The sequence below is a fragment of the Enhydra lutris genome, unplaced genomic scaffold (genome assembly GCF_002288905.1).
Source record: "Enhydra lutris kenyoni isolate GAN:26980312 unplaced genomic scaffold, ASM228890v2 scaffoldscaffold38, whole genome shotgun sequence".
Taxonomy (NCBI): domain Eukaryota; kingdom Metazoa; phylum Chordata; class Mammalia; order Carnivora; family Mustelidae; genus Enhydra; species Enhydra lutris.
The window spans coordinates 19668376-19692842 of NW_019154122.1; the positions used below are offsets into that span (position 1 = coordinate 19668376).

The following is a 24467-nucleotide window of genomic DNA, read 5'->3' on the forward strand; positions in this document are numbered from 1 at the left end:
CGCTGCGGCGGTTCGGTGGCTTCCGTCCCGGCGCGGTGAGGCTCTCCGGCGCGGGCCACGCTCTTCCTTCCCTGCTCCGGCCTCGACCACGGCGAGCCTGAGCGCGGCGGCGGCCCACGCGCGGCGACGGGGAGAGGTGAGAGCGCGGCGCGGGCCCGAGCCGGGGCTTCGGCCGCGCGTCCGCCCCGCCGGCGCCGGCCCGCGCGGAGGGCACGGGGCCGTCGCAAGGCTTGTCCCCGCCCGGTCTGCCGCTCGAGGGGCCCCGGCCGGGAGCCTCCGTGCGCGGAACCGGAGGTCGGTTACGGCGGGGCGCCCGGGGCTCCGGGCCGGCTGCTCCTCCGGCCAGCTTGGGGGTGTGGGTGGCCCCGCGGCTGGGCCGCTGCGGAAAGGCCTCCTGTTCGTGGCGCTCGCGGGCACCTCCAGGACTGGCCGGCACGGGTCTTGGTGTGTAAATGTCCCCGGACATCGGAGTTGGGGTGGCTGCCCTCGAGCCCGCCGCCGCTTCCCCTGCACGGCCCCCAGGCGGTTTCGTGAGCCCCGGCAGGAACGAGTGTGCTGGGGTCGTGGCTGTCGGGGCAGTGGCCGAGGAGGGAGCAGGAGGCGCTGAGAGCTGGGCGGCTGCGCCTGGGCCCCGGGCCGGTTCTTCACGTGTGCCCGCCCACTCGGCGCGCCTGCCGGTTACCTGCGGCCGCCCCGGGGTCGGCCGCTTTCAGCCGACAGCACCTGGCCGGCCTGTGTTTGACTCAGACCCGCTGCCCGGCCTCTCTCCGGGCCCAGGCGTGGAGCAGCGAGAGCGTGAGGCCCAGCCTCGTGGGCGTAGCGCTGGCAGGTGCGTAAGAGCCCGGCCCCGCGGCGGGAGGCCGGTGCTCCGTGCGCCCCAGGTGAGGCAGCGTCGGTGGAAAAGGGCGGAATCGGAGAACCGGCTGTGCCCAGCAGGCACGCGCATCTCAGGGCCTAGAACTTGCACTTCGGCCTCTGCCCCGTTCTGAAGGGTGACCTCGGGGGCAGCTCCCCGCCCAGTCAGGCGCAGGAGTGGTAACGGGGCTGCCTCCATCAGCCCCAGGCTTCCCTGCAGCCTGTGGAGCCCACCCGGTGGAGAGAGCAGAAACTTCCGGGAAAGCCCTGGGCTTGGGTGTGTCACGTGCCCAGCGGGTCATGCAGGCCAAGGTCTCTTGCCACGCGGTCACCTGGGTTCGGCTTCCACGGAGCGAAGAGATGAGCGGAGAAAAAAGGCACGGGCGGTGGATGCTGGGCGGGGGCTGCCAGGGCGCGTCCCCCGTGGCACTGGTTCAGGCTGCTGTTTTCCAGCCTCTGGGGGTGAACGTTTTTTATTCACGCCATTTTTTTTAAATGTCTTTCAGCATAATGCACTTTTACGTGCCCCGTCTGTGGGGTTTGCACGAACCTGAGACATGCTTCACGGGGTGTGTCCGTGCCGGAGGCTGCAGGGGCTGTGCGACCGCTGACTGAGGCACAGGAGGGGCCCGTCGGGAGCCCTTCCTTCCCGTGAGCCGAGTAGTTGAGTCGTAAAGGTGAAGACCCGCGCTTGGGAGCAAGAATGAGAGAGACGTTTGTGACTGACCAGGCTGGACCCGTCTGTTTTGCGTGGCTGCCCAGTGGCCTTCACCAAGCATCCGGCCTGGCCACGTGATTAAGTCCAAACAGTGGCGTTTGAGTAACCCAGAGAATTGTTTCACACGTGGCAGAGTGCCGACCTCACGTGCACGCTTGCAGGAGCCCGGACGAGTGCCGAGCGGCGGCTTGGGGCCGTCCGTTAGGAGGTGCTGGTGCCAAGTGAGCCCCCTGGCCTGCGTGGCTGGGCCGGGAGCTGGGGGGCCGTGCTGTGCGGGAAAGCGTCCCTTCCCAGGCTGTTCTGTCGCTCGTCCTGCTGTGGGTTCACCAGCATCTCTGCTGGGGCCTGGCGGGAACCGGTGTGCTGCCGAGCTGGGCTGCGGGAGGCTGGGTGGAGCCGCTTGGGGAGATCGGGGAGGCTTTTGAGGGACTTCGCTTTTGAACTAGGCCAGGGAGGGCCTGAGTGAACTTTGTGCCGGCGGCGAGGGCGAGGAAGGGATTCGGGACCGGGGAGCTAGGAGGGAGAGCTGCGGCTTCTTTGTCGAGGGCTTGGCAAGCAGGGGGGCGTTCAGGTTTACTTGCTTGGCTCTGGGGGAATCTGGAAGTGCTGTGGTCAGAGCTGTGGCTGGAGAAAACGCTGATCTGACTTCAGGATACAGGCCGGCTGAAACGGGTGACACTGGGAGGTGGAGGCCAGTTGGGAGGCTGTTGTGGGGGTTAATGGGAACGGTCATGAGAGCCTACATTAGGGCGGGTGCAGTGGGGACAGGAGGAGGAGGGGAACAGAGATCCTGAGGTTGTGCGGTGGGCAGCGGTGTGTGGAGGATTGCTCCGCCATCCTTGGGGTACAGAGCGAGCGCGCTGAGCCCTGGCTGTCGTGGAGGGGCTGAGTGCTCCGAGGGGAATTCGGCCTGCAAGGGGGCAGGAGTCTGTGGACCTCTGACCTGTCGGAGCTGTCGCTCGGGAAATGAGCACACAGAGACCCTGAGGCGAAGACGAGGAGGGCAGGCGCTGTCGTGGGAGGTGGGGTGGAGTGACTTCAGGCCTGCACAGGCCAGAGGTCAGGGTGACGATCCTAACCACTGATGTCCAGTGCTGTGGCAGGATGGCCCGAGATCGCTGACCGGCCGTGTCAGTGTCACGGGGCGAGCAGGGCAGGTGCGGCTCCGGTTTGCCACCACAGTCGCCTGGAAGCCGGAGCCGCTGCGCCTTTCCATTCCTGCGCGCCCCTGCGTGTCCTCTGTCTCTATCGCGTCTTAGACCAGCGGCCTTCTCGCTTTATTCTTAGCAGCAGAACTTTTTTGCTGTCTTATGGGGAGCTTCAGCGTTCATAGCAGTTCAGGTTGGAGCTGCTCGGATGTCTGTGAGGGTGGGGGGCTCTGTCTTCTCTCGCCGTCCCTCCCTTCTGTCTCTGAGCATAGCTGAAGTGTCCCAGGGCCCCCTAAGCCAGGTCGTGCCTCTTCTCTTGAACGATGGCTGTGACTTCGCTCCTGGTCCTCAGCCGTCAGTGCTGTCCTGCCCCTGCTGTCCCATCTCAGCTGCCCCATTTGACCTTCACTGAACAGTTCAAGTAACTTTTTTTTTTTTTTTTTTTTTTTTTTTAAGATTTTATTTGTTTGAGAAGAGTGCAAGAGCGGTGGCGGGGGCTTGCAGAGAGGGAGAAGCCGACTCCCTGCTGAGCAGGGAGCTTGGTGCAGGACTCCGTCCTAGCACCCTGGGATAGTGTGTGACCTGAGCTGAAGGCAGACGCTTAACCGACTGAGCCACCCAGGCGCCCCATGTCCAAGTGATCACACAGAAAATTTGATCTTCCTTCAGGCTTGGACCTAAAAACTTCGTGATGTGCTGCCCAGCCGCCTGGCCTTGCCTCCCTGCCCAGCCTTGTCAGTCTCATTTACTGCCCCTTGGCTCCTTACAGAGTGGCCCAGGGCTCTTCCCTGGACCCATGAGGCTGCCTGTGTCCCTGTAGCTCCTTCTCTCTGGAGGGCGCTCCTTCTCCCTCTTCCGGGCATGTGTGTCAGACTTTCAAGGGTCCCTATCTCTCTCCCGTCTCAGAGGTGCTTGCTCTGCTCCCCTGTTCCCCCCATGCACTTTTGACCAGTGGTAGATGTGTTGGAAAATGCCTGACAGCAGGCTCTCCGTGGGGGCTGGTTTGGGGTGCATCCTGATTCCCACAGTATAAACGTTGGGTGGCACAGAGTTGGCGAGAACTGCTCAGTCACTCGGGAGCCCTGGCCCAGGTGGCTTCAGCACACTCTACTGAGGACCCTTTAAATCCGATATTTTTCTTCCCATTTTGGTTCTTTGACGACAGGAGTGAGGCTTTGGGTTTCTCTTTTTTCCCCTTAATCTTTGCATCTGATGTTACATAAATGAAGGTTGTGGCAGGGCAGACGGAAAAGGAGACTCTGCCAGTCCTGCAGGCGTCTGAGTGGGTGGGCAAGTCAGGACAGCCCACAGGCCTGGCTTCTGGGCGGCCGGGATTAACGTGGCTTGCTGCTGGGCTGCGGAGACGGAAGCCGAGTGGGGGACTGCTGAGCCGTCTGGGTGAGGAAGGCAGTGGTGTGCCCTTTCCTTTGTGAGCAGAAGTGTTTGTTTTCCACAGATGAGCAGCAACAGCAATAAAAGAGCTCCAACAACAGCGACCCAGCGGCTGAAACAGGACTATCTTCGAATTAAGAAGGACCCGGTGCCTTATATCTGTGCTGAGCCCCTCCCTTCCAATATTCTTGAATGGTAAGGCTCTGGATGGCCACTCACCTCACACTGACTGTCACCTGGGTTCTCTGCTGGCTTGGCTGGGTGGCTTTCGTGCTCCCGTCGTGGCATCAGGAAAGGTGCACCTTTTTTAGATGTGAGTAGACAGAGGCCTGCGGATGTGTCCTGGTTGTCTTCGTAATAGGTGGCAGCTGGGCCCGCGATGGGGTCTTCCTTCACCCCCGCACACTGGGGCTGGAGAGAAAGTTCTGGAGAGCACCGTTTGGCGGGGGGTGGGGGTGGGGGCGGGGGTGCTGGTTTGTGGGATCCACAGCGGAGGCGTTGGAGTGTATCGGTCTCACAGTTGTTGGTGGAGAAGCTGCATTTCTAGACTCTTCTTCTCTGCTCTTTGCTTGTTGGTGATGTGAAGTAGCCTGTCCTGCCTTGGAGAGTTTGTGACAAAGGGTCAGGGGTCCTGATACCTCAGCACCTGGCACTGGCCTGGGAAGCCGTTGGGCTGATGAGACAGGCTCCGTACCTCATGGACACTTGTTTCGTAGTGACTCTTTGGCTGTGTTCAAGTGTGGCCTTGGGAACCTACCTGCTTCTACAGACGAGCTGCCCTTACCAGGTGCGTTGCTGATTTTGTGGGAAGTAAAGTGTAGGGCCCAAGCAGTAAGCATTTTCTGTTTGAAGGGTATTTCTTTTTTAAACTCTTACTTGTTTATTTGAGAGAGAGAGTGCACGCACGTGCCAGTGGGAAGAGAGGGGGAGGGAAGGAGTCCTGAGCAGGCTCCTCATTGAGCCCGGAGCCTGATGGTGGCACTAGGTCCCACAACCCTGAGATCATGACTTGAGCTGAGACCAAGAGTCCGATGGTCAGCTGAGCTGCGAGGCACCCCTGCTTGAAAGGTACTGAAAGTGTTTTGATCTCAGAAAGTGTCTCTGAGGGGCACTTGAATGGCTCAGTTGGTTAAGCCGGCTAGTCTCAGCTCAGGTCTGGATCTCAGGGTTAAAAGTTCGTTGCAGCGTGGAGCCCATTTAAAAAAAAAGAAAAGTATTTTTTAAGTTTCTTGAATCCAGAGGAAACAACTGAACAGAGTTAAAAAGAAATCCTTTTCCGACTGGGCGGGTAGTTTCAGGGTTCTGGATCCTCCTTCCTCAGCTTAGAAGGGCGCTGACAGGTGAGGGGAAGGCTCTCAGGGTGAGGGGGCTCGTGTGGGTGGGGCTTCAGGCTCACAGCAGAGCTCTCCCTGCCCCCAGGCCACAAAAAAAAAGCGGCGTGGCGCCGCTTACGGAGCCGGAGCCGTTGCAGGGAGGTCCTCTTTGTTTGGGGAGCCTCTGCCTGCCTGTGAGTTCAGGTCCCCGGGCTCAGTCACTCACAAGGAGGAGCTGCTGCTAAGGTTTCTTACAGAGAAAAAGTGAGCAAAGTCGGCACACAGACAAGGCACTGGAGGCAGAGTCTGTAGGAGGCCAAGGACAAGCTTGCCGTCCCCGTGGGCTCTCACGGACCTGCAGTGGCAACACATTTGAGGTTCTGTCCACCAGGGAAGCCTGTAGAGATCCAGGGCTTGGGATTTCCAGGGGGAGTAGGTCATGTAGGCACCTCTGCCTGGCACCTCCCAGTGTTCCAGACTCCCAGCCGGAAGGTGGGCTTCCTTTTGGCATGGATCCTATTTTTAGCACAGATAATTTAGTTGGGGTGGTGAGACCTTCTCCTCACTCCAGAATCCAGTTCCCAGAGCTGGCCGAGGATAGCCACGTCAGGCCCACTGGATGGGCTCTTATGCCCAGCCCTGGGCGTCCCCTGCTCTGCTGCTCCGGGTGCTGGTTCCCCACAATTGCTCGTTGCCCCTACCCTGTGTTCTTGAACTGGGCGCCAGGCTTGGGAGCAGTGACAGAGTAAGGCCGTGTTCTTGGGGGGCTCACGTGCTTAGCTGTCAGGGTTGTTCCTGGTCGGCCAACACCGATGACTGTTCCGGGAGTAGAATGTATCAGCGAGCAGATAGCAGGTGTTGTACGGTCCACGACCTTAACGTGGTGTTTGTGGGAAGAGGGGGTCTGTGAAGGGATGGTAATTGACGTGTTAACAGTCGTGTGTGGTCGTGCATTTCTGGTTGGTTCTACTTTCTCCTTTGTGCTTTTCTGTTTTGTTTGAAAACCCTTAAGTCCAAACACCTCTTGACATACAGCTGGAGCTCTGTGTTTGTGTGGGAGAGTGGAGTCTGTGGGTGCCGGTGCTTTTGGTCTGAGGCACGTGGGCCCAGCCTGGGCTTGGGCTCTGTGCGGGGACTTCAGTGACGGTTGTGGGCTGTGCCTGTTCCTCCAGCTACAGGACAGCTGCTCTGAGGTCATGTGTGTTCTCCCAGAGCAGGAACAGCAACACTGGGAGACACGCAGCCAACTCATGTCACCAGCTGTCCCCTGCTTGGCCTACTTCATAATATTTGGGCACACAGGTTTCCCCTGGAAATGTGTTTCCGTGCATTTCCCTGGAAATGCAAGTTTCTAGGTACACCTCAGGAATGAATGTGAAATCCACGTTGGAAACCTTTTCATTTGGCTGTAACTGTTAGAGAGGGTTTCTTTCTTGCATATTGTACACACAAAAATATTTTGTGGAAAACTCACAAGATATGGTTTTCAAGGTTCTGTTACAAAGTGACTAAAGTGTCTACAGTCCAAGTTCATCTGCTGATTGTTTGTGAGTATCAGGTTTCACGGGACCCTACAAAGCCCAGCCTTGGAGTGACTCCAGGTTTGGAGAAGTTGCCATCCCAGAGCCCACTGATTTTCTTCTCTCCCTCAGGCACTATGTGGTCCGAGGCCCAGAGATGACTCCGTATGAAGGTAAGTCTGATCTGATTGAGAGGAACAAGAGGCCGTTTCATCTTTTTTTTTTTTTTTTTTTTTACTTAGGATTTTATTTATTTATTTGACAGAGAGAGACAGTGAGAGAGAGAACACAAGCGGGGGAGTGGGAGAGGGAGAAACAGGCTTCCTGCTGAGCAGAGACCCCAATGTGGGGCTCGATCCCAGGACCCAGGGATCATGACCTGAGCTGAAGGCAGATGCTTAATGACTGAGCCCCCCAGACGCCCCACTGTTTACCATCTGAGTAGACGTCACCTGTCAAACACTTGGTATCTGTGAATCGCGCCCTATTTTGGATGTGCACGAGTGAGATTGGACTTTCTTGGAATCCATCCCAGTGTTTCTCCAGGTCCAAGAAGTGTTTGGTTTTTTGCCGTTGTGTTCAGTCTTCGGAAGCTGTAAGTGTCGGGGCTTACCCAGCCTCTCACATCAGTGGGATCAGAGCTGGAAGGCAGACCTGGTGAGCAGGACAGCATGGCCAGCTTCTCCTGGGGTTTGTTCAGACCAACGTGAATATTGTCCGAGGAGGGAAAGGTGTAATTATGGAGCTCTCACTCTGCTGAGCCCTCTGAGCCAAGTTTTGGGCCCCTTTGTGGATGGGACACTGAGGCTTAGGATCTGCTCTGGGCCAGCTGGGCACCTCTGCTCTCCCACTTGCTGCTGAGGCTGATCCGCTGATGCCACCCAGGGTCGTCTGGTGTCATTTACAAAGTAGACCTGGGATTAGTCAGCACGTCGGGGGCCGCAGGGAGCCTGGCACCAGCCTTGGTTTAGGCCAGGGGAGAGATGGGCCATGGCAGGGCAAGCCCAGGGCAGAGCTGGGTGGGCAGCACCTTCAGCTCTCTAGCCACTGGGTCCTTGCTTCGGGCGACATCTACATCCACAGGGGGCTTTGGCATAAGATTTCAGTAGAAAAGAGTCTGGCCACTGAGGAGAACATTCGGTGCGTGTGTCACCAGCCTTATGTAGACTCTCCTTCGGTGTGGGAGTTCCTGACACGGGCAGGTGTGTCCTGGGGAGGCACGTGCAGAAGCTCTCTGCAGGGGATGTTCATAGTGTCATGTTGGGGCCCAAGTGACCAGCAGTAGCGTGTGGCCTTGGTGTGCTCGCAGGGGGGCTTCTAGAAATGCAGCAAAAGATGGGCTTCAGGCCGTCTGGACAGATCATGTTAGAATGGTTGTTAAACATGTGTTCCTGAAGATTTATTGATTTATTTGACAGATCACAAGCAGGCAGAGAGGCAGGCGGGGGGGGGGGGGGGAAGCAGGCTCCCCGCTGAGCAGAGAGCCCGATGCGGGGCTCGATCCCAGGACCCTGAGATCATGACCTGAGCCGAAGGCAGAGGCTTTAACCCACTGAGCCACCCAGGCGCCCCTAAACGTGTGTTTCTAACACACACTAGGAGTAAATGTGTTTTCTCTCTGCCAAGGGGCATTGTCCCTGATTTTTAAGTTTATTTTTTTGTAGTTTTATTATTTTGCGAATAAATAGTAAGCGTTTATTAATTTTGTGTCCAGGCCTGTTGCTGCTGGAAGTGAGCCTGGATGGGGGTGGAAGCAGCGGGGGGGGAGAGGGCAGGCCCCCCCAAGTGAAGGCATGCACAGCTGGGACTCCAGGAGATTCGCTGATCCCCAGGCCTGGCTAGCATGGGGTCTCCTGTCTCTGTGCAGGAAGAGGCGCCCTCTCTGCAGATCCAGCACTGTCACCCGTGCTTCCTTGTGGCTAGTCCTCCCCTGTGTGTTTACCTGCTGGTTCTGGCCCTCAGGCTGCCAGCAAGATGCCCTTCAGATACAGAGCTTTTCCTGCTGCTTCTCCTCCCCTTTCCTTCTTCCTCCTCCTTCCCCTCCTCTGCCTCCTCTCCCTTCACTGCCCTCCTCAGCGTCTGTCCCCGTCCCTGCCGCCCATCCCCTCAGCTCAGGGCTACACTCTGCAGCCTAAGGCCTTCCTTGTGCTCGCCGCTCTCTTGGTTAATAAGGGACCCCTGTGAACTGCCAGTCCAGGGGACAGATCTCAGGCCTCAGTGCCTGGGGTTCTGTGGACTCCAGTGGTGTTGACTCTGGCTTCCTCCTCACTTGCTTCTCCTCTGACTTCTGGATGTCCTGACCCTTCCTTCCCAGCCTCTCGTGGCTCCTCTCCCTGTCCATGTCTGCTCGGCTCGGCACTGGCTGGCCTCTGGGCTCCGCGACTGTGCTTGCCCTGGCGAACCCCAGGCCCACCGACTCTCGCAGCTCAGAAGCTGCCTCCCGCTAGTGCGGGTGCCGCGGAGGGTTCTCCCTGAAGCCATCTGTAGATCTTACACAATCCCCGTCAGAGTTGTAACGAAAGTGTTTTGTTCGATCTGCGAGTTTTGTTCTAAAATGTATACAGAAGGGCAGAGGGTCGGAGTAGCTAGGGCAGGGGCGAGCAGGAGTCGTCGCTCTGCTTCAGCTTCAGACTCCGCAGCCTCAGTGAGCAGACTGGAGGGAAACGTGGGGGTGCGGGTCCGCGGGACAGAGCAGAGAACCCGGGAACGGGCCGGCATCTTTGTGGCCAGTGAGTTTTTTCTTTTTTTTCCACTTAGTTGCCAAAGCAGTTCGGTGGAGGAAGGGCGGCGGCGTGCTGGGCGCTCTCCCCGGCTGCCTCCCAGGGCCACAGTGCTCTCGGTAGTTTCTGTCCCCAGCGCTCGGCCGAGGCTGTGCTCCTCACGCCGTTCCCTGTGGACACTGGGAGTGAAGGATGTGGGAGCTGCTGGCCTGGCACTGCTTCCCTGCACTTCCTGAGGGCTTGACCTCTGGGCGAGGCTCTGTCCTGCGGGCCCTGCTTTGCCTCTTCCCTCTCACACTGAGCCCTCCGGGCCCCCTCAGCACAGACCCTCCCAGAGTTCATCTCCTTTGCGCGGAGCACACCTGCACGCCTAGATGCGGAGGCCTGAGGGCTCCGGTGGCCCCTCACGCGCCGCCCGCCGTTGTATTGCGACTTGCCGTTTGCTTCTCCAGTTTGCTCCCTGTGTGGTTGCCTCTCTGCCCGGCTCCTGCCCGGAGCTCTCCCCTCGGTGGAAGGTCTTCACCTGGCTTTCCTCCAGTACCCGACGGAGGTACCGGTGCTGGGCTGGCGCAGGAATTGCGAATGCCATTTCCCCAGCAGCCGTGCGCTCGTGCTGTGAGGCAGTGCCTGTCTTCCCAGTGCCTTCCGCTGAGCTGCCCGTGGCCGCTGTTTCCTGGGAGCTGAGCCTCAGACGTGCCCGACTCTTCTGCTTCCTCTTAGGAAAAGCCCCTGTGTGTATCACTTGGCTGTTGTCCAGTTTGGCTTTTCTTAGTAATTTTGAGTGAGTGTGCTCTGAGTGTCTTTATGGTGGTAGGTTCTCAGTGGTGGACTTGTCTGCGTGCTGGATTGGCCTTACAAGGGACACTTGCTGATGCCATCCTTCCACCACTGGCAGAGGCTGGAGCGGAAGACAGCACTCACGCGAGGGGGCCAGGGCCCTGGTGGGGAGGGCCTACCCAAGAGTGGCCTTGGAGCAGAGATGTGTGGCTCTTTAGGACTAGTATGCTCCAGTCCCTGAGGTGGGACCACACCCGGGGTGCTGAGGGCAGTGGGGATCCCAGGTGGAGGTCAGGCAGCTTGTGAAGCCTCAGTGTGCGCACGTCGCCAGGTGTGCTGTCAGCGTGCGTCACTTAGCCTGCTGCGCTGGGCCCAGGGCTCTGCATTTCCGGCAGGCTCCCAGGTGTGGCCCTGAGAGGAGGGTGTGAGGCCTCCAGTAGGCATGGGGCAGTGGGCCTGGGAGCTGAGGGCAGGGTGAAGGCCATGAGGCTAGCAGCCCCCCAGTGTTGGTCTGGATCAGTTTGAAGGTGCGGCCGACAGGATTTGCTGTTGGAGTTGGTGTGGAATGGTGGCTGGGCTGGGGGACGGGGCACGGGTGTGGCTGTGGGTCCTCCCAGAGTTTAATCTGTTGGAAGAGGTTGGAACTGCTCTTTGGGGAAAATAGCCAGAAAATAGCCAGAATTCTCTCTCAGACTCCTCTGAACAGTGTTGCCTGGATGTTCAGGTCATGGGTCCGGAGTGAGGGGAGGAGCCCCAGAGGCCCGTGTGGAGGTGCTGGTGGGAGACTGATGATCGCATCCTCGTGTCACATGAGACTGTGAGGCCCCAGAGGTGTGAGTGGTCAGGGAGGGCACCAAAGGAGCCAGTGGGTAGTGCTTAGGGGGTGGAGTGAGAATGGGGAGCCAGGCCAGGGCGGGACTTGAGGCAGGATCAGGAGTGGTGGTGAGGTGGGAGGGGAGGTCTGGGGTCTCGAGGTTTGGGGGATCATGGTGGGAGCAGGGCCCTCGTCAGGGTGGACTTGGGCGTAGCTGTCTGGGGGTTTTCCAGAAAGGAGAGTGAGCGATTGGCAGGAGTTGGAGGGGGGTGGCGGCCAGAGTTTTGTGTTTTTACGGTGGGAGAAATGATGGCAGTTCTGTTTATTGCTGGGTATAGTTCAGTGGAGAAGGAGAAATGAGTAGTGTAGGAGGGAGGGGATCTGAACAGGGGTGACCTTGGCTGTCATGCTGGGAAGGGCGGCAGGAGGGGGCCAGTGAGGAGCCCAGTACAACTTCTCTTCTGGTGCCCTGCTCTAGGTGAGAGGTGGGCATGGGAAGGTTGAGCAGGGTTTGTGTGGTGGTCGTATGGGGCAAAGCTGCTCCTAAGTTTTGGTCATGAGGCCCCAGTGAGACCTCCAGCAAGACTCCTGTGTTCCAGGGGCGGTCAGCTGGTGGGCACAGAGATGGGGGAGAGCGGGTGGGGTGGGGTGGGAGGCTGAGGGCAGTGATGCCAGCCTGAGGGCTGGAATGGGGCTGGGTGTGAGCAGTTTGTCCCCACAGGAGTTGCACTGTGAACCATGACAGGCTCTTTCTGTTTTGATATAGGTGGCTATTATCATGGAAAACTAGTTTTTCCCAGAGAATTTCCTTTTAAACCTCCTAGTATTTATATGATCACGCCCAATGGAAGATTTAAGTGCAATACGAGGTAAGGCATTTCTGTTTCTCCAGTATCGAGTGAGGTCAGGATTGGGGTGAGCTCTGTTGAGTGGGTCCCTGTTTTGCAGGCTGTGTCTTTCCATCACGGATTTCCACCCAGACACGTGGAACCCGGCCTGGTCCGTCTCCACCATCCTGACGGGGCTCCTTAGCTTCATGGTGGAGAAGGGCCCCACCCTGGGCAGCATAGAGACATCGGACTTCACGGTGAGGGGTGGAGAGCGCGGCCACGTGTTGGGGACTCCCCAGACACTGTGCGGAGACTCCCTGCTCTGGGGCTCCTTGTTCTCCTCAGCAGTGGGAAGAACAGGCCAAGCTTCCTCAGGGGCTTGGGGGCAGGGGGCAGAACGGGCAGCTGTGCAGCCCCGTCCATGGATAGCGAGGTATCTAGTCCTTGTTACCTGGTTTTTATTTTTCCGGTTTTAAAATTTACTTATTTGTTTATTTTTCAAAGATTTTACTTATTTATTGGACAGACACAGATCACAAGTAGGCAGAGAGGCAGGCAGAGAGAGAAAGGAGGAAGCAGGCTCCCCGCTGAGCAGAGAGCCCGATGCGGGGCTCGATCCCAGGACCCGGAGATCATGACCCGAGCCGAAGGCAGAGGCTTCACCCACTGAGCCACCCAGGCGCCCCTGTTTTTCTCTCGTTTAAGTAGGAATTAAAGTTATTAGTTGATGATAATGGAAAGATACATGCGTTTTCATAAGACTGAGTTAGTTTGTTCTGAAGACCGAGTTGATTGGGTGCTTTCAACCACGTGAAGACCGGAGCTTTTGAGGATGACATAGAATTTGAAAAAATGGAAATTAATTTAGAATTTGAAAGAATTGAAATTAGTCTTCGGGCTGATATTTCCGTTCTCTTTCTTCTTAGAAAAGACAACTGGCTGCACAAAGTTTAGCATTTAATTTGAAAGACAAAGTCTTTTGTGAATTATTCCCTGAAGTCGTGGAGGTAAGGGACAGGCCGGCTCCGTTTTGCTCCCCCTTGTCAGGAGCACTTTCATGTCCGAGTCTTCCCCAGAGAAGACTCTGCTGCTCTGGGTCCCTGGGCCGCACATAGACCGTATGGAGAGCACCCATTCCCACGTGCGCCTGTAGGAGCTAATGGGCGGGTACAGCCCTGCCCCTCTCCTCAGGGTGCCCAGGGAGCTAGGGGCTTGGATGTGGTGGGGTTGGAGCTGGGGGGGCCAGGGAGAGGGAAGGACGTCAGGACGTGGAGCTCCTCAGGTGGGCTGCTGAGCCGCAGGGAGGGCCCTTGGCCAGGAGGGGCAGGGTGAGCCACATTAAGGTCGAGGTCCCAGTGATCCTGTGTCGCTTGGACTGACTCAGTCTAGGCCCTGCGAGGTGCAGGCTTGGTGATTTTGACAAGTCCCTGGACCCCTCTTCTGTAAACAGGTTAGCAGCAGCCCTCACCTCCGGGGGTGGGTGTCAGGGTTGAGCACAGGGGGCCGGCGACCGCAGGCCCCACAGGTCTTCCACCCACGGGTGGATCTTAGAATGATCCCTAGTTCTAAAGGAATTTGTTTGTTCAGACCAACCCTTGTTTTTTTCTGTTTTTATCTTAGGAAATTAAACAGAAACAGAAAGCCCAAGATGAACTCAGTAGCCGACCCCAGGCTCTCCCCTTACCAGATGTGGTTCCAGATGGGGAAACACACCATGGTCAGAACGGGCTTCAGCTCCTCAATGGGCACGCGCCAGGGGCTGGGCCACACCTCGCGGGGCTCCAGCAGGCCAACCGGCACCATGGACTCCTGGGCGGTGCCCTGGCGAACTTGTTTGTTATAGTTGGGTTTGCGGCTTTTGCCTACACGGTCAAGTACGTGCTGAGAAGCATAGCGCAGGAGTGAGCCGCGTGCCACGGCTGGCAGAAGTGGTCAAAAACGAGGGACACTGGGCCCGAGCTTGCCACGGGCTGGCTGGACGTGTCGCCGAGCGCAGGGTGGACCTGCCTGACTCCTGGGGTAGCTTTTTAAAAACCTTGAAAAGGAAAACAAAAACCAAAGTGTGTAATTTGGATTTAGAGGAGATGCAAGATTCTCAGCTCCCTGTCCTCACTCTGGGGTCTGTTGGGGACCATGGAGCTTGGGTGCCGAGGAGGAGGGGCCTCACGCTTTGGTTTTATAGCTTATCTCCTGTATCGTCTTTTGGACCTGTTTTAGTAAACCTGTTTTTCATTTTATTAGATTTGGTCACTTAAAAATACAAAACTCGATTATCAAATACTCTGCGTGCATTCTTGGTCCAGTGGAGCCCTGGCTCACCAGGCAGGAGCAGTTCCCACAGCTGCGCCTGGCTGGCAGGGGCAGCGGGCCTGGCCGTGGGGCCCAGGGGCTGGCCAGGGGCAGCCACAGATGGGGGCCAGGAGATGTGGGGCTTTGGGCCTCAGCATTTGAAATGTGTTTGTGTTCATTGGAAAGGAGCAGTCCTTCCTCGCAGAGTGGGTTGTGGAGGTGAAGTTGAAATTCAGCGTCTGTTGCTTTCTGACCACAAGGTGGCACCCCTTCCTTGGAGAGCCACCACGTCCCGCGTGGTCCCTAAGGCGGCCGTCCCTTTACCCTCCTCCCGCCCTCGCCTCCACACCCATGCCAGGCCGGGCCTCCCTCGGCCACCTCCAGGCTCCCAGTGCCCGCAGGACATTTCCTCTGACCCCCAGCAGCCCCCCGGGGTCCATACCTGACAGGCAGGTTCTGTGCACGTCGGGGCTCCCCTCACACTTGGTCCAGATGTGTGCTTTACCCTAAAGGTAGGCTCCCGTGTTCTTCCCGCAGCTGACCCGTGTCCGGTGTGGGCTCTGCCCTGGAAGGCCACACATGGACTGGGCATCCCGGGAAGGACGGGGCCGGCGGGGTGGACACGGCTCCTGGGCTGCTGACCTCTCCGGCAGGCGCCCGTGTGAGGATTCTCACTCCGCGTCCGTTGAGATCGCCGTGTCTGCGGCTCCCGGGCCTCAAGTGTGGCCGTGCACTCGTGCAGCTTCCACATTCTTTGCTTTTTGATCTGTTTATTTAAAATTGCTCTATAGTTTACCACTCGTGTGTATTTAACCCACTCTTGTGAAAAAATCTTTCATTATATCTTGTTCCTAAATGTTGTGCTGTTCGAGTCTCTGTTGGTGGAAACGCAAGCCCATCTCCGCCCAGCGCCGGGCTCACCTGCGGGCAGCCCGCGGCGCGGCCCGTGGGGCTGGAGCTACCGTGTCTGCGGCGCAGCGGCGCCCCGTGAGCAGCCGTGGGGCCCCGCGTGTGTCGGCTGGCGTGCGCTCTGTCCGCGGCCGCATCTGACCCAAGCACTTGGTGTTTCCTGAGGTGTTGAGGCAAGTTCCGCAGCAAATGCTTTACTTAACGTGGGTTATTTCCTTGCCGGGTGTGAAGTGTCAGCTCTTAAAAACCCTTTGTCAGCGGGGCCAACCCATCCGTGCCGAGCCTTCATCCAGTGTCCGCGGCAGCAAGCTTTCTGCAGGGACCCGAGGTGCAAGATGACCTTGGGGTGCCTGGCTGGCCCAGTCAGAAGAGCAGGTGACCCTTGATCTCGTAGTCGTGAGTTTGAGCCCCACATCGGGTGTAGAGATTGGTTAAAATAAATAAATAAACACTTCAACAACAGCAACAAAAAAGACGGACTTGTCCTGTGGGTCCACACATCTGACCCCGTGTCCATGTTGTTCTCCCTCAGAGGCGTCACCGGCCCCTTGCTCTCGTGTGGAGCCCTTGGTGGAGGGCAGTTGGGTGTCCCCAGTGGTTGGCCCATCTGAACCGCTGGGGGCAAGCCGTGTTTGGAGTCTCTTAATCCAGGGACGAAGCCCTGACCAAAGTCAGGCTGCACGGACAGAGGAGAAGGGGTCCTGGGTGGTTTTGCGAAGACCATTCCCAGCATCTCTGCCCCCAAGAAACTTCCCCAGGCCTGAGTTTGAGCCTGGAAGCTTGTGAATGCAGCCGAATGGTCTGGGTCTGAGGCTGGGGTGGCCGTCGGTATGTCGAGGGCATCACGGGGGCAGGCTGCTGTGGGGACGAGGCCCAGCGTCTGGGTTGTGACTTTGTGGGTAGAGAGGTGTGGCTGTGGGCCTGGGCCTCCCCTCCAGGGGCAGTGGGTGTCTGGGGCAGTAGGGTGTGGAGGACTCGAGAGTGGGGTCCCTTTGATGGTTTTCCAGGCAGCTCCCGTGCTGAACTGGGGGAGCTGGGCCCCTGAGAGGACCCATAGGATGCAGGGGAGAGGGAGAGGAAGCACTGGAAAGCAGGGAGCTGCTTCCCTGACACTGGACCTGAGCCCAAGGGGGCCACGTCCCCCTGCAGAGCACAGCCCGGAAGAAGCTTACCAACCAGTGGGCCAGGGAAGTGGTCCTTCCTGTTTATCGTCGAGGTGCCTCGGGATGGGAGCAGAACCTCATGGTTCAGGCACGGTTGGACCTGTTTGAGGCCCATTGCTGTGTGGCTGCCCCGTCCAGCTTCAGAGGCCGTCCGCTGTAGGTCGATCTGCCTGTAGGACTGTGCTGGAGGCTGGCCAGTTGGCAGTGCCCACGGCAGCAGCCAGTCAGGGATGGTCCACTGCCCCCGGCACTCTGCGGACACTTCAGAGCCTCTGAGGATTGGGCTATCAGGATGCAGTTGCTAGAAAAAGAGGTGCCTAGCCTGTCGGGGGCTGTCTAGCAGCTCAGTGGGCGTCTCCTGGGCCACTTTCCTTACCTGGTGTTGGATGCAGGTCACATTGAGGGTCCCAGCCGGGCAGGGCACAAGGGAGTCTTCTGCAGCATGGCCCTCTTCAAGACCCAGGCATTGGGAGCTGAGTCTCTGACAGTGATCCCGCAGTTTTCCATCACTGCCCGCTGTTGTCCCTGAAGCTGACCAGCTCTGCCTGGACCAGGAGGGGGGCGGATGACCCTGGGCAGACACTCCTCACATCTTCCCCACCAGGCTTGGCTCTGGGGATGGCTCTGCCTGTAGCTGCCAACTGTGGACGTGGTCTGGGTCTAGGGTCTGCCTTTGTCATTCCTGGCGGATGTCTGGAAATTGAGGAGTTCCTGGTGGAGGACTCGTGCTGTCCACCAGGACCTTGCTCTCGGCTCGGGGCTAGCCATGGTAGGCTTGGTCCACCAAGGGGCAGCTGTCAGCCCACCTGGCCCCCGTCATGTAGTGATTGACTCTGCAAGGCTTGGGTGGCTTCAGCTGGCCCCGGTCACCCTGTTGCCTGTAGTGTGCTGGTGGTTAAGGAAGGGCACTAACTCTCCCTAGGGACCCACCCACCGGTTTTCAGGTCCCGCTGGGGGAAGTCTTGTTCTCTCTCTCCTCGGACTTCTGTCCCTTTCCCCTGCTGGCTGAAGACCGCAGGAAGCCGAGAGGCCTGGTTGGGTGAGGGCACCCCTTCGGGCAGTAAGGTTTGGCCTTGTGCCCCAAGAAGAGGAGGGGGTGGAAGGACTCGGGGAAAGCCTCAGCCAGGCCGCCCACCATGACTTTCTCTGAGGTCACTCAGTCCCCCCTCTCACTAGACATGCTTACCCCAGTGGAGGGCCAGTGCCCAGGGTCACCAAGCCCGGATGTGGCTGGGAGCCTGGTCGAACAGCTGTCTTTGCCACGTCCTGCCTTTCGCAGGAGCAGGGTCTGAACCAGGCTTCTGGGCATCACCAGGACTCTTGGGTAGGGGGACCTCTGTCAGAGGGCCTGGAGGGGGCCTGGGGTAGGGCTGGAAGGATCCGGAGGGCCTGAATGAAGTGGGTCTTACGCAGGAAGAGCAGATGGGGCTGTCTGTCCTGATGGAGTTTGTCCCTGCCCCTGGGCCTCCTGGATATGAGGTGCTAGGAGCTTTTCTGGGAGCAGGGTGGGGTGAGTTCCTGTCAACAGTTTGCAGGGCCAGTCGGCCCTCCTGGAGAAGGGCGGGGGCTGTTTCCCAGGGCAGGGAGCAGCCCCTTGCCGCAGCCTAACGCCCCCGTCTCCGCCCCCGGGCTGGCAGGGGAGCCCCTGTTGGCTGGCAGAGCCCGCAGAGTGTGAGCCCTCCCCCTTGGAGCTTTGGGGCGGAGGGGAGGGTTTATCTGGCAGCGTGCGCGGGCAGCCAGGGCACTGCATATGAGGGAGGCGGGCGCCGGTCCCAGCCCCGGGGATCGGGAGGGAGTGCGTCCCTGGAGTGGTCTGCCCCAGCTGGGTGCCTGTGTTGCCGTCCTCACCCTGCCTGCACGTGCAGGGAAGTGGCGAGGTGCCCCCGGGGGCTGTGTCTCCGCAGGGGGGGCCCTGAGTGCCGCTGCACCGCTGCCCCCATGAGCACACCTGGGGGTACCCGCTCACCGGGCTGAGCCGCCACTGGGGTCTGGAGCTGCCGGGCGCCATGCACTGGGCTTGGGCGGCCGCTGCTGTGGCCCTCGGGCTGCAGCTCTTGCTCCTGGGGGCCGTTGGGGCGCGGCGGGAGCCCAAGAGGCCTCAGCAGCCCAGCCAGCGCACTGAGCCCCCCACCGCCACCACGTCCCACAGCGAGGGGCTGCTGGGCTCCCCCAAGGTACGCACGGGCTGGTTGCACGTGGGGCGGGTTGTGTATACTTGTAGGCTTAGGGCGGCCGCTGGCTCTTGGCGGGCCACTGGCTCTTGGCGGGCCACCTTCTCTCTGGCTCTGCCCTGCCTGGTGCTCTGGGCCTCCCTGGCCTGTCTGGGTGGAGTGGGGCTTTGGGCAGGACTCGCAGCAGCTGCTCTTGGGGCAGCCACTGGGGCCCTGGGCCCAGGGGAAGGGTGGGGGAGGGGAGGGGCTGTGTTGGACCCTTTGAAGCCCCAGGTCCCACATGCCTCTAGCAGCCTGCTGCGGAGCAGGTTGTGGGGGGAGCCCCCTTGTTGGGAATCCAAGTAACCCACAACTTGGGTGGCTGGAGAGGCGAAGGCTAGCTTGGACCCTGTGCTTCCTGGAGGTCCTTGCCCTGACCCCCCCCACTGTGTGCCCAGCACCCCTGATGGCCTCTGACATAGCCAGTGTTCTGGTCCTTGGAGTCCCTCTGGCCTCAGTCTGCCCCTGGGGTCCCCTCTGAGACCACCCCCCTCAGCCTTGGCCCTCCACCATCTTGGGCCAGGTCTCTCCGGGGGGGGCGGTTGGAGCTGACCCCAGCAGCATGGGTCTGCCCCTGTGGGGGCCGCGGGCCTGAAAAGAGAGAGGCAGTTGCTGGGGCAGGCCTCCCACCGCCCAAGCCCTCATGCCTTTGATCCTGGCCTCCCGCCTCCAAGGGTGTCTCCGTTGCAGCCAGCGCGGCTGCTCTCAGCCCACGCGGCCCGTTGGAGCCTGAGGCCCCATTTTCCAGATGGGCAGGCTGAGGAGTGTGAGTCCTCGGGCCCTGCCAGCCAGAGAAGGGTGGGCTACTGGCAGCTTCTGGGGGTAGGCACGGGTCCGCCTGGGGACAAACAGGCAAATCTCTATTCCAGGAGTGTCTCCATTGTGGGGGGCTGCCATGTGACACATACCCCAGACCGTGGGACCCCTGCTTCTCCTGCTGGGGGTGGACTCACCTTCCACCTGCCCCTGCCTCCTGTAGCCCTTGGCCCGTAGACACCACTGACGGACTTGTCTCGAGGCCCCTGAGTCCCTCAGGTGTGGCTAGGGAGGATGGCAGCCAGGCCACCAGGCAGAGAGCAGATACACCAGGAACCAGGATATTCAAATACTCCTGGCTTCTCCCTCTTCTCTGGGTGGGCCCCAGATCAGGGGTGGGAGGCACCCTCCCTGCCCCTCCTGTCCTGTCTGGTCTCCTGAGAAGCCCTGCCCCTCCTGGGCTGGGAGGCAGCGCCTGGCCTTGGAACCTGGTTCTTGCCATGTCTGGGACCGAGGGCCGCCCGCCGGACTGGACCCCGCAGTCGGGGCCTCTCAGCCTGCGCTGCCGGAAAGAGCCCTCTGAGGGTGGCCAGGGCTCTGCTCTAGCCCTGTGGTGGTGGCGGTCCCCCAGCCAGTCCGGCGTCTGCTGTGTTCCTGCCCGTGGGATGAGCTTCCTGCCCCAGCCTGGCCTGCAGGCTGCCTCAGAGCCGGCCGACTCTCCCCAGCCCACACCCCTCAGTGGGATGTGCTTTTCGACTGGGGCTTCGGGGGCTGCTGCCTCTCGGGCTTGTCCCGGTGCAGAAACTGGGCTGGGGGGAGTGGGTGGAGGGGAGAGGGGGGCATGGTCTCAGGCAGCTCTGCCCCTCCCAGCCCTTGCTTGGTCAGGTGGGCTGGGCCGCTGTGGCCTGGGTCCGAGCCCAAGGAGCCCGGCCAGGGCTGTCCGCTCACCCACCTGACGCCCAGCGCAGAGCGGGGCCTGTGCCTGTGCTTTCCCCAGCTCTGCGGGGCTCTGAAGCTCTTAGGGAGCACCCCCCACCCCCGAGAACTTACTCCTGCTCTTTACTGCCCACCTGCGGGGACGTGTGGGGCAGGCCCGTGTCTACATGGGTGTGCCCGTCGGCTTGGGAACCCGGTGCAGTGGGAGCGGACATGGTCGCTCCAATACGGAACCAGAACCAAGGTGCCTGGACATCAGGTCCTGGCTTCCACAAAGGCCCCAAGCCCTTTCCCTGTGTGTCCTGGTCTGGGTCCCTAGCGGTGGCCTGCAGTGACCCATTACCATGTTTTTCATGTGTGCTGAGTCCTGCCCCAGGTGGCCTGGGCCCCGAGTCTCTCCACTCTCCCCTGGGGACAATAGGGGAGGCCTCGTGGGGGCCCGGTGGCCAGCACAGTAGCTCTGTCCTCTGGCCCTGCAGCCACCTGAGGGCCTGGGGTCTGAGTTCTCAGACGCCCACATGACCTGGCTGAACTTTGTCCGGCGTCCACATGATGGGGCCTCCAAGAAACGGTGCCGGGGCCGGGACAAGAAGTCGGTGAGCTCTGGGGTCTGAACCCAGGGGAGGGGTGGCTGTGGCTCCCACTGGGACCCTAACTTTCTCCTGCCACCCCTCAGCGAGGCCTCTCTGGCCCCCCTGGGCCGCCCGGGCCCCCCGGGCCCCCTGGGCCCCCCGGTGCCACAGTCACCCAGGAAGCCCTGCTGCGAGAGTTTCAGGAGATGCTGAAAGGTGAGACCCCGTCCCAGATCTTTCCGCCTGGGCCCTGGGGGTGACCACACCCTGACCCTAGACGCTGCTCTCACCCTTTCCCCACAGAGGCCACTGAGCGCCGGTTCTTGGGGCTGCTGGGCCCATCGCTGCCTGAGGGGACAGGGCGGCTGGTGGCCGAGGCCTTCCACTGCGCCCTGAAGGGCCCCCTGGTGGTGGACGAGAAGACGCTGGTGGAGCTGCATGGCTTCCAGGCTGTGAGTGCGCGTGGGGGCGGGCCTGGTCCTCTGGGGTATCTGCGAGGTGGGGGGGGGGGGGCTCCTCGTTTCCCAGTAGGGGCAGTGGGGGGGGGGGGGCCAGGTGCTGGGTCGGCTCCCCACTGCTGGGCGAGGCTCATAGCCAACCTAGGACGACAGTCACCCAGCACACACACATGCAGAGGGTGCCTGGGGAGCCAGGCACAGGGGGGTGGGGTGACCTGAGTCAGGATTGGCAGGTCCTGTGTGCCACAACTTTGGGTGGGGTCCAAGGGGGCCAGGAGCCAGGGATGCCTTCCCTGGTGGGGGCTCTTGAGGGTTCTTCCATCTCTTGGGCCCTGGAGCCGCGTGGGCCCAGAAACACGGGTCCCCCGCTGCCGATCCTGCCCACTGGGGCCTGCTTGTGGTGGTGGCTGTCGGTCACAGGCGCCTCCCCCAGGCTGGATGTGCAAGATGAGGGCCCGGGCGCTGCAGCTGGCTGTTCACCTGCTGTCCCTCCAGCCCACGGCCCAGGGCGCCTTCCTGCGGGGGTCTGGCTTGAGCCTGGCCTCAGGCCGGTTCACAGCCCCATTGACCGCCATCTTCCAGTTCTCCGCCAGCCTGCACGTGGGTGAGTGGGGGCCAGCCCCCAGTCCTGGGCCCCCTTGAAGCCATGCCTCCATCCCCACCTCCCGCTGGGGCTCTCGCTGAGGGCCCACTCGGCTCCAGCTTGGCCGCTCCTGGGCCTGCACCTGGCTGTCTAGCCCCTGCCCCTCGCTGCTCTGTGCTCCCCGGGGGGCTGCTGCAGGCGTGCCTGTCTCCACAGACCGCAGGGAGCCGCAGGGCAGGGCGCGGGCTCGTGACACCGTGCGGGTGCTTGTCTGCATCGAGTCCCTGTGTCATCGACACACGTGAGTGGGCCTTCCTTGGGGGCACTGTTGATGCTGCGGGGGCCGCAGGGGTGGTGGCCAGGCCTGGACAGTCCTGCCTGCGGAGGGGGAGGGGCTGCTGCAGGCGCAGAGCTGTCCCGTGTACCCGGGTGGGGTCCTGGCCCCGCAGCTGGCGGCGCCCTCACCCCACGCTGTGGTGCTGCGTCCAGGTCCCTGGAGACCGTCTCGGGCCTGGAGAGCCGCGGCAGAGTCTTCACCGTGCATGTGGAGGGGCTGCTGCAGCTGCAGGTCAGGCGGGAGCCCGGCCGGGTGGGGAGGGGAGGGGACGGGCCCCAGGCCTGGAGCCTTTGCCTGGCCCCGCTCAGCCCTGCGCGCAGATGACGCCGGCCACGTAACCCCCGGGGTGGGTGCTGCCTGGTGGGGCCGCGCTTCATTCCTCTGTGCTGCCATGGCTGGTGACGCCCACTGTGGGGGTCCACAGGCTGGACAGTACGCCTCCGTCTTCGTGGACAACGGCTCTGGGACAACCCTCACCATCCAGAGTGGCTCCAGCTTCTCCGGCCTGCTCCTGGGCACGTGAGGGCCAGACAGGGGGCCCACGGGGCCCACCCACCCCCACTGTCCACTGTTAAACCTGTGGTCCCAGCAATAAAGAGCTCTCAGCCCTCGCTGTCGCGTGGTTACTGTGTCATCATGCGGGGGGGGGGGTGCAGCCCTGGAAGGACATGTGGGCTGGAGTCCAGTCTTGGAAGCAGTAGCCTATGGACATCTGCGGGGCCGCGGGGGCCCAGATCCATTCAGCCTGGGGCACCACAAGTCCCAGAAGCTGGTGAGTCCGATGGCGGCCCGATGCCATTTGCTGTCACTGTCTGGGACGCAGAGGGCAAGGTGGGGAGCCCTTGGGAGGGCCTTGCCCTGCGGGGTCAGGTGTGGGGAGCACACAAGTGGAGGCCCGCGCAGGGCTGCACCGTGAACCTGTGGGGGGGGCGGGCCTGCGCGCCGCGGTGCTAGTGCGCATGCGTCTGCGGGGCGGGGCCAAGGGCACCCTCCACGCCCAGCGGCTGCCCCCGCGGCCGGAAGCAAACCACGGGGCGGGGCGCTAAGGCCCTGCCTGCGGGTCCTGTGGATTTGGGCTCTGTACCCGCACCCTGATTCGGCTCCGGGAAACCCAGACCAAAGAATGTGAATTGGTCTCGGGATGTCCGGGCCTCTGCGGAGCTGCTGAGATACCATCTCTGTCTGGCACTTGGGCCCTCGGCGGCAGCCCCACCTGGAGGGCCGAGGCCAGGCCCCTGGCGTCTCCCCAGATGCCTGGGGGCTGGGGGCAGGGCCTGAAGCCCCCCTTCCAAGGCGGAGCAGGGAAGGGCCTCCCCGGCCCTGTGAGTGGGCGGGGGAGGGGGAGGGCAAGTGCTCCGGGGTCTTCGGCTGGCTCAGGGGGCGGGGATGGGAGGCAGGGCGGGAGGAGATCGGAGCCCGAGGGCCGTTCTCCAGCCCCTCCCCTTGGGGACCCTCCCTGCAGCCGGCTGAGTAATGAGGCAGGAGAGGCTGGTGCCGGGCTGGCGGCAGCCCCTGCAACCACGGGCTTGGCCGATGACCCGTCCTCACCTCTCTCCCTGGTCGCCCCAGGGTGGCGTCAGGGGCCGGGTGGCCGAGCTGGGGGTGTCTGCTTTGTAGTGGCTGCAGGCGCCAGCCCGGTCTGAGTGGGGGTGCTCTGGCAGCTTGCGGGGTGTGGGGGGGACGGGGCCTTCTCCGGGGAGGTTGGGGGAGGAGGGGCACACTGGGGAGACGGAAACTCAGGAGGGGGCACTGTCTCCCACTTCCCATTACTGAGGTCCTGCGCCAGGCTCCGCCATGGGCACTGTCCATGTCTGACCCCCATTTACAGAGGGGAAAGGGGGGCGGGAATGCCGAGAGACAATGGCCAGCACTGGGCCAAACTCTCGGCTGTGCCTGGGGCCTCTCAGCGTCCAGGGGGGCTCCCCACTTCCCTACAGGTCTTTCCATGGCAGCCAGTCCCTTCCATGCCAGGTCCTCCTGGACCTGGTTGGGTCCAGGAGGGGACAGGTCTCATGGTATCCAGACGTGCTTTGGGGACTGTGATGACAGAGATGGAGACCCAGACCCAGAGATGGGGCCCAGGGTCCACAGACAGTGACAGATAGGTGAGGACAGATGAGAGGCGAGGACAAGAAGGATGAACCAGGCCAGCCCCGTGGAGCCTGTG

At 61.1% G+C, this 24467-nt stretch overlaps 2 protein-coding genes across 2 annotated transcripts; both read left to right on the top strand.

Annotated features, from left to right (window-relative positions):
* On the top strand, window positions 1-14363 carry LOC111154609 (ubiquitin conjugating enzyme E2 J2). Its single transcript, XM_022514305.1, has 7 exons — window positions 1-136; window positions 4178-4308; window positions 7079-7119; window positions 12024-12126; window positions 12206-12344; window positions 13014-13094; window positions 13708-14363. The coding sequence occupies exons 2-7, from the start codon at window positions 4178-4180 to the stop codon at window positions 13990-13992; spliced, it is 780 nt and encodes a 259-aa protein (XP_022370013.1). The 5' UTR covers window positions 1-136; the 3' UTR covers window positions 13993-14363.
* A 74-nt stretch (window positions 14364-14437) lies between these two features.
* On the top strand, window positions 14438-22910 carry LOC111154608 (C1q and TNF related 12). The gene is made up of 8 exons (XM_022514304.1): window positions 14438-18622; window positions 20830-20946; window positions 21027-21138; window positions 21226-21374; window positions 21876-21984; window positions 22180-22264; window positions 22453-22531; window positions 22725-22910. Exons 1-8 carry the CDS (start codon window positions 18455-18457, stop codon window positions 22821-22823), a joined length of 918 nt encoding a protein of 305 aa, XP_022370012.1. The 5' UTR covers window positions 14438-18454; the 3' UTR covers window positions 22824-22910.
* The last annotated feature ends 1557 nt before the right edge of the window (window positions 22911-24467 follow it).

Coding starts and splice junctions, on each gene's coding strand:
- LOC111154609 (XM_022514305.1), top strand. CDS start 4,178: ATGAGCAGCAACAGCAATAAAAGAGCTCCAACAACAGCGACCCAGCGG. Junction 7,120..12,023: donor AGAGATGACTCCGTATGAAG/GTAAGTCTGATC, acceptor GTTTTGATATAG/GTGGCTATTATCATGGAAAA. Junction 12,127..12,205: donor AGATTTAAGTGCAATACGAG/GTAAGGCATTTC, acceptor CCTGTTTTGCAG/GCTGTGTCTTTCCATCACGG.
- LOC111154608 (XM_022514304.1), top strand. CDS start 18,455: ATGCACTGGGCTTGGGCGGCCGCTGCTGTGGCCCTCGGGCTGCAGCTC. Junction 22,265..22,452: donor TCCCTGTGTCATCGACACAC/GTGAGTGGGCCT, acceptor TGCTGCGTCCAG/GTCCCTGGAGACCGTCTCGG. Junction 22,532..22,724: donor AGGGGCTGCTGCAGCTGCAG/GTCAGGCGGGAG, acceptor GGGGGTCCACAG/GCTGGACAGTACGCCTCCGT.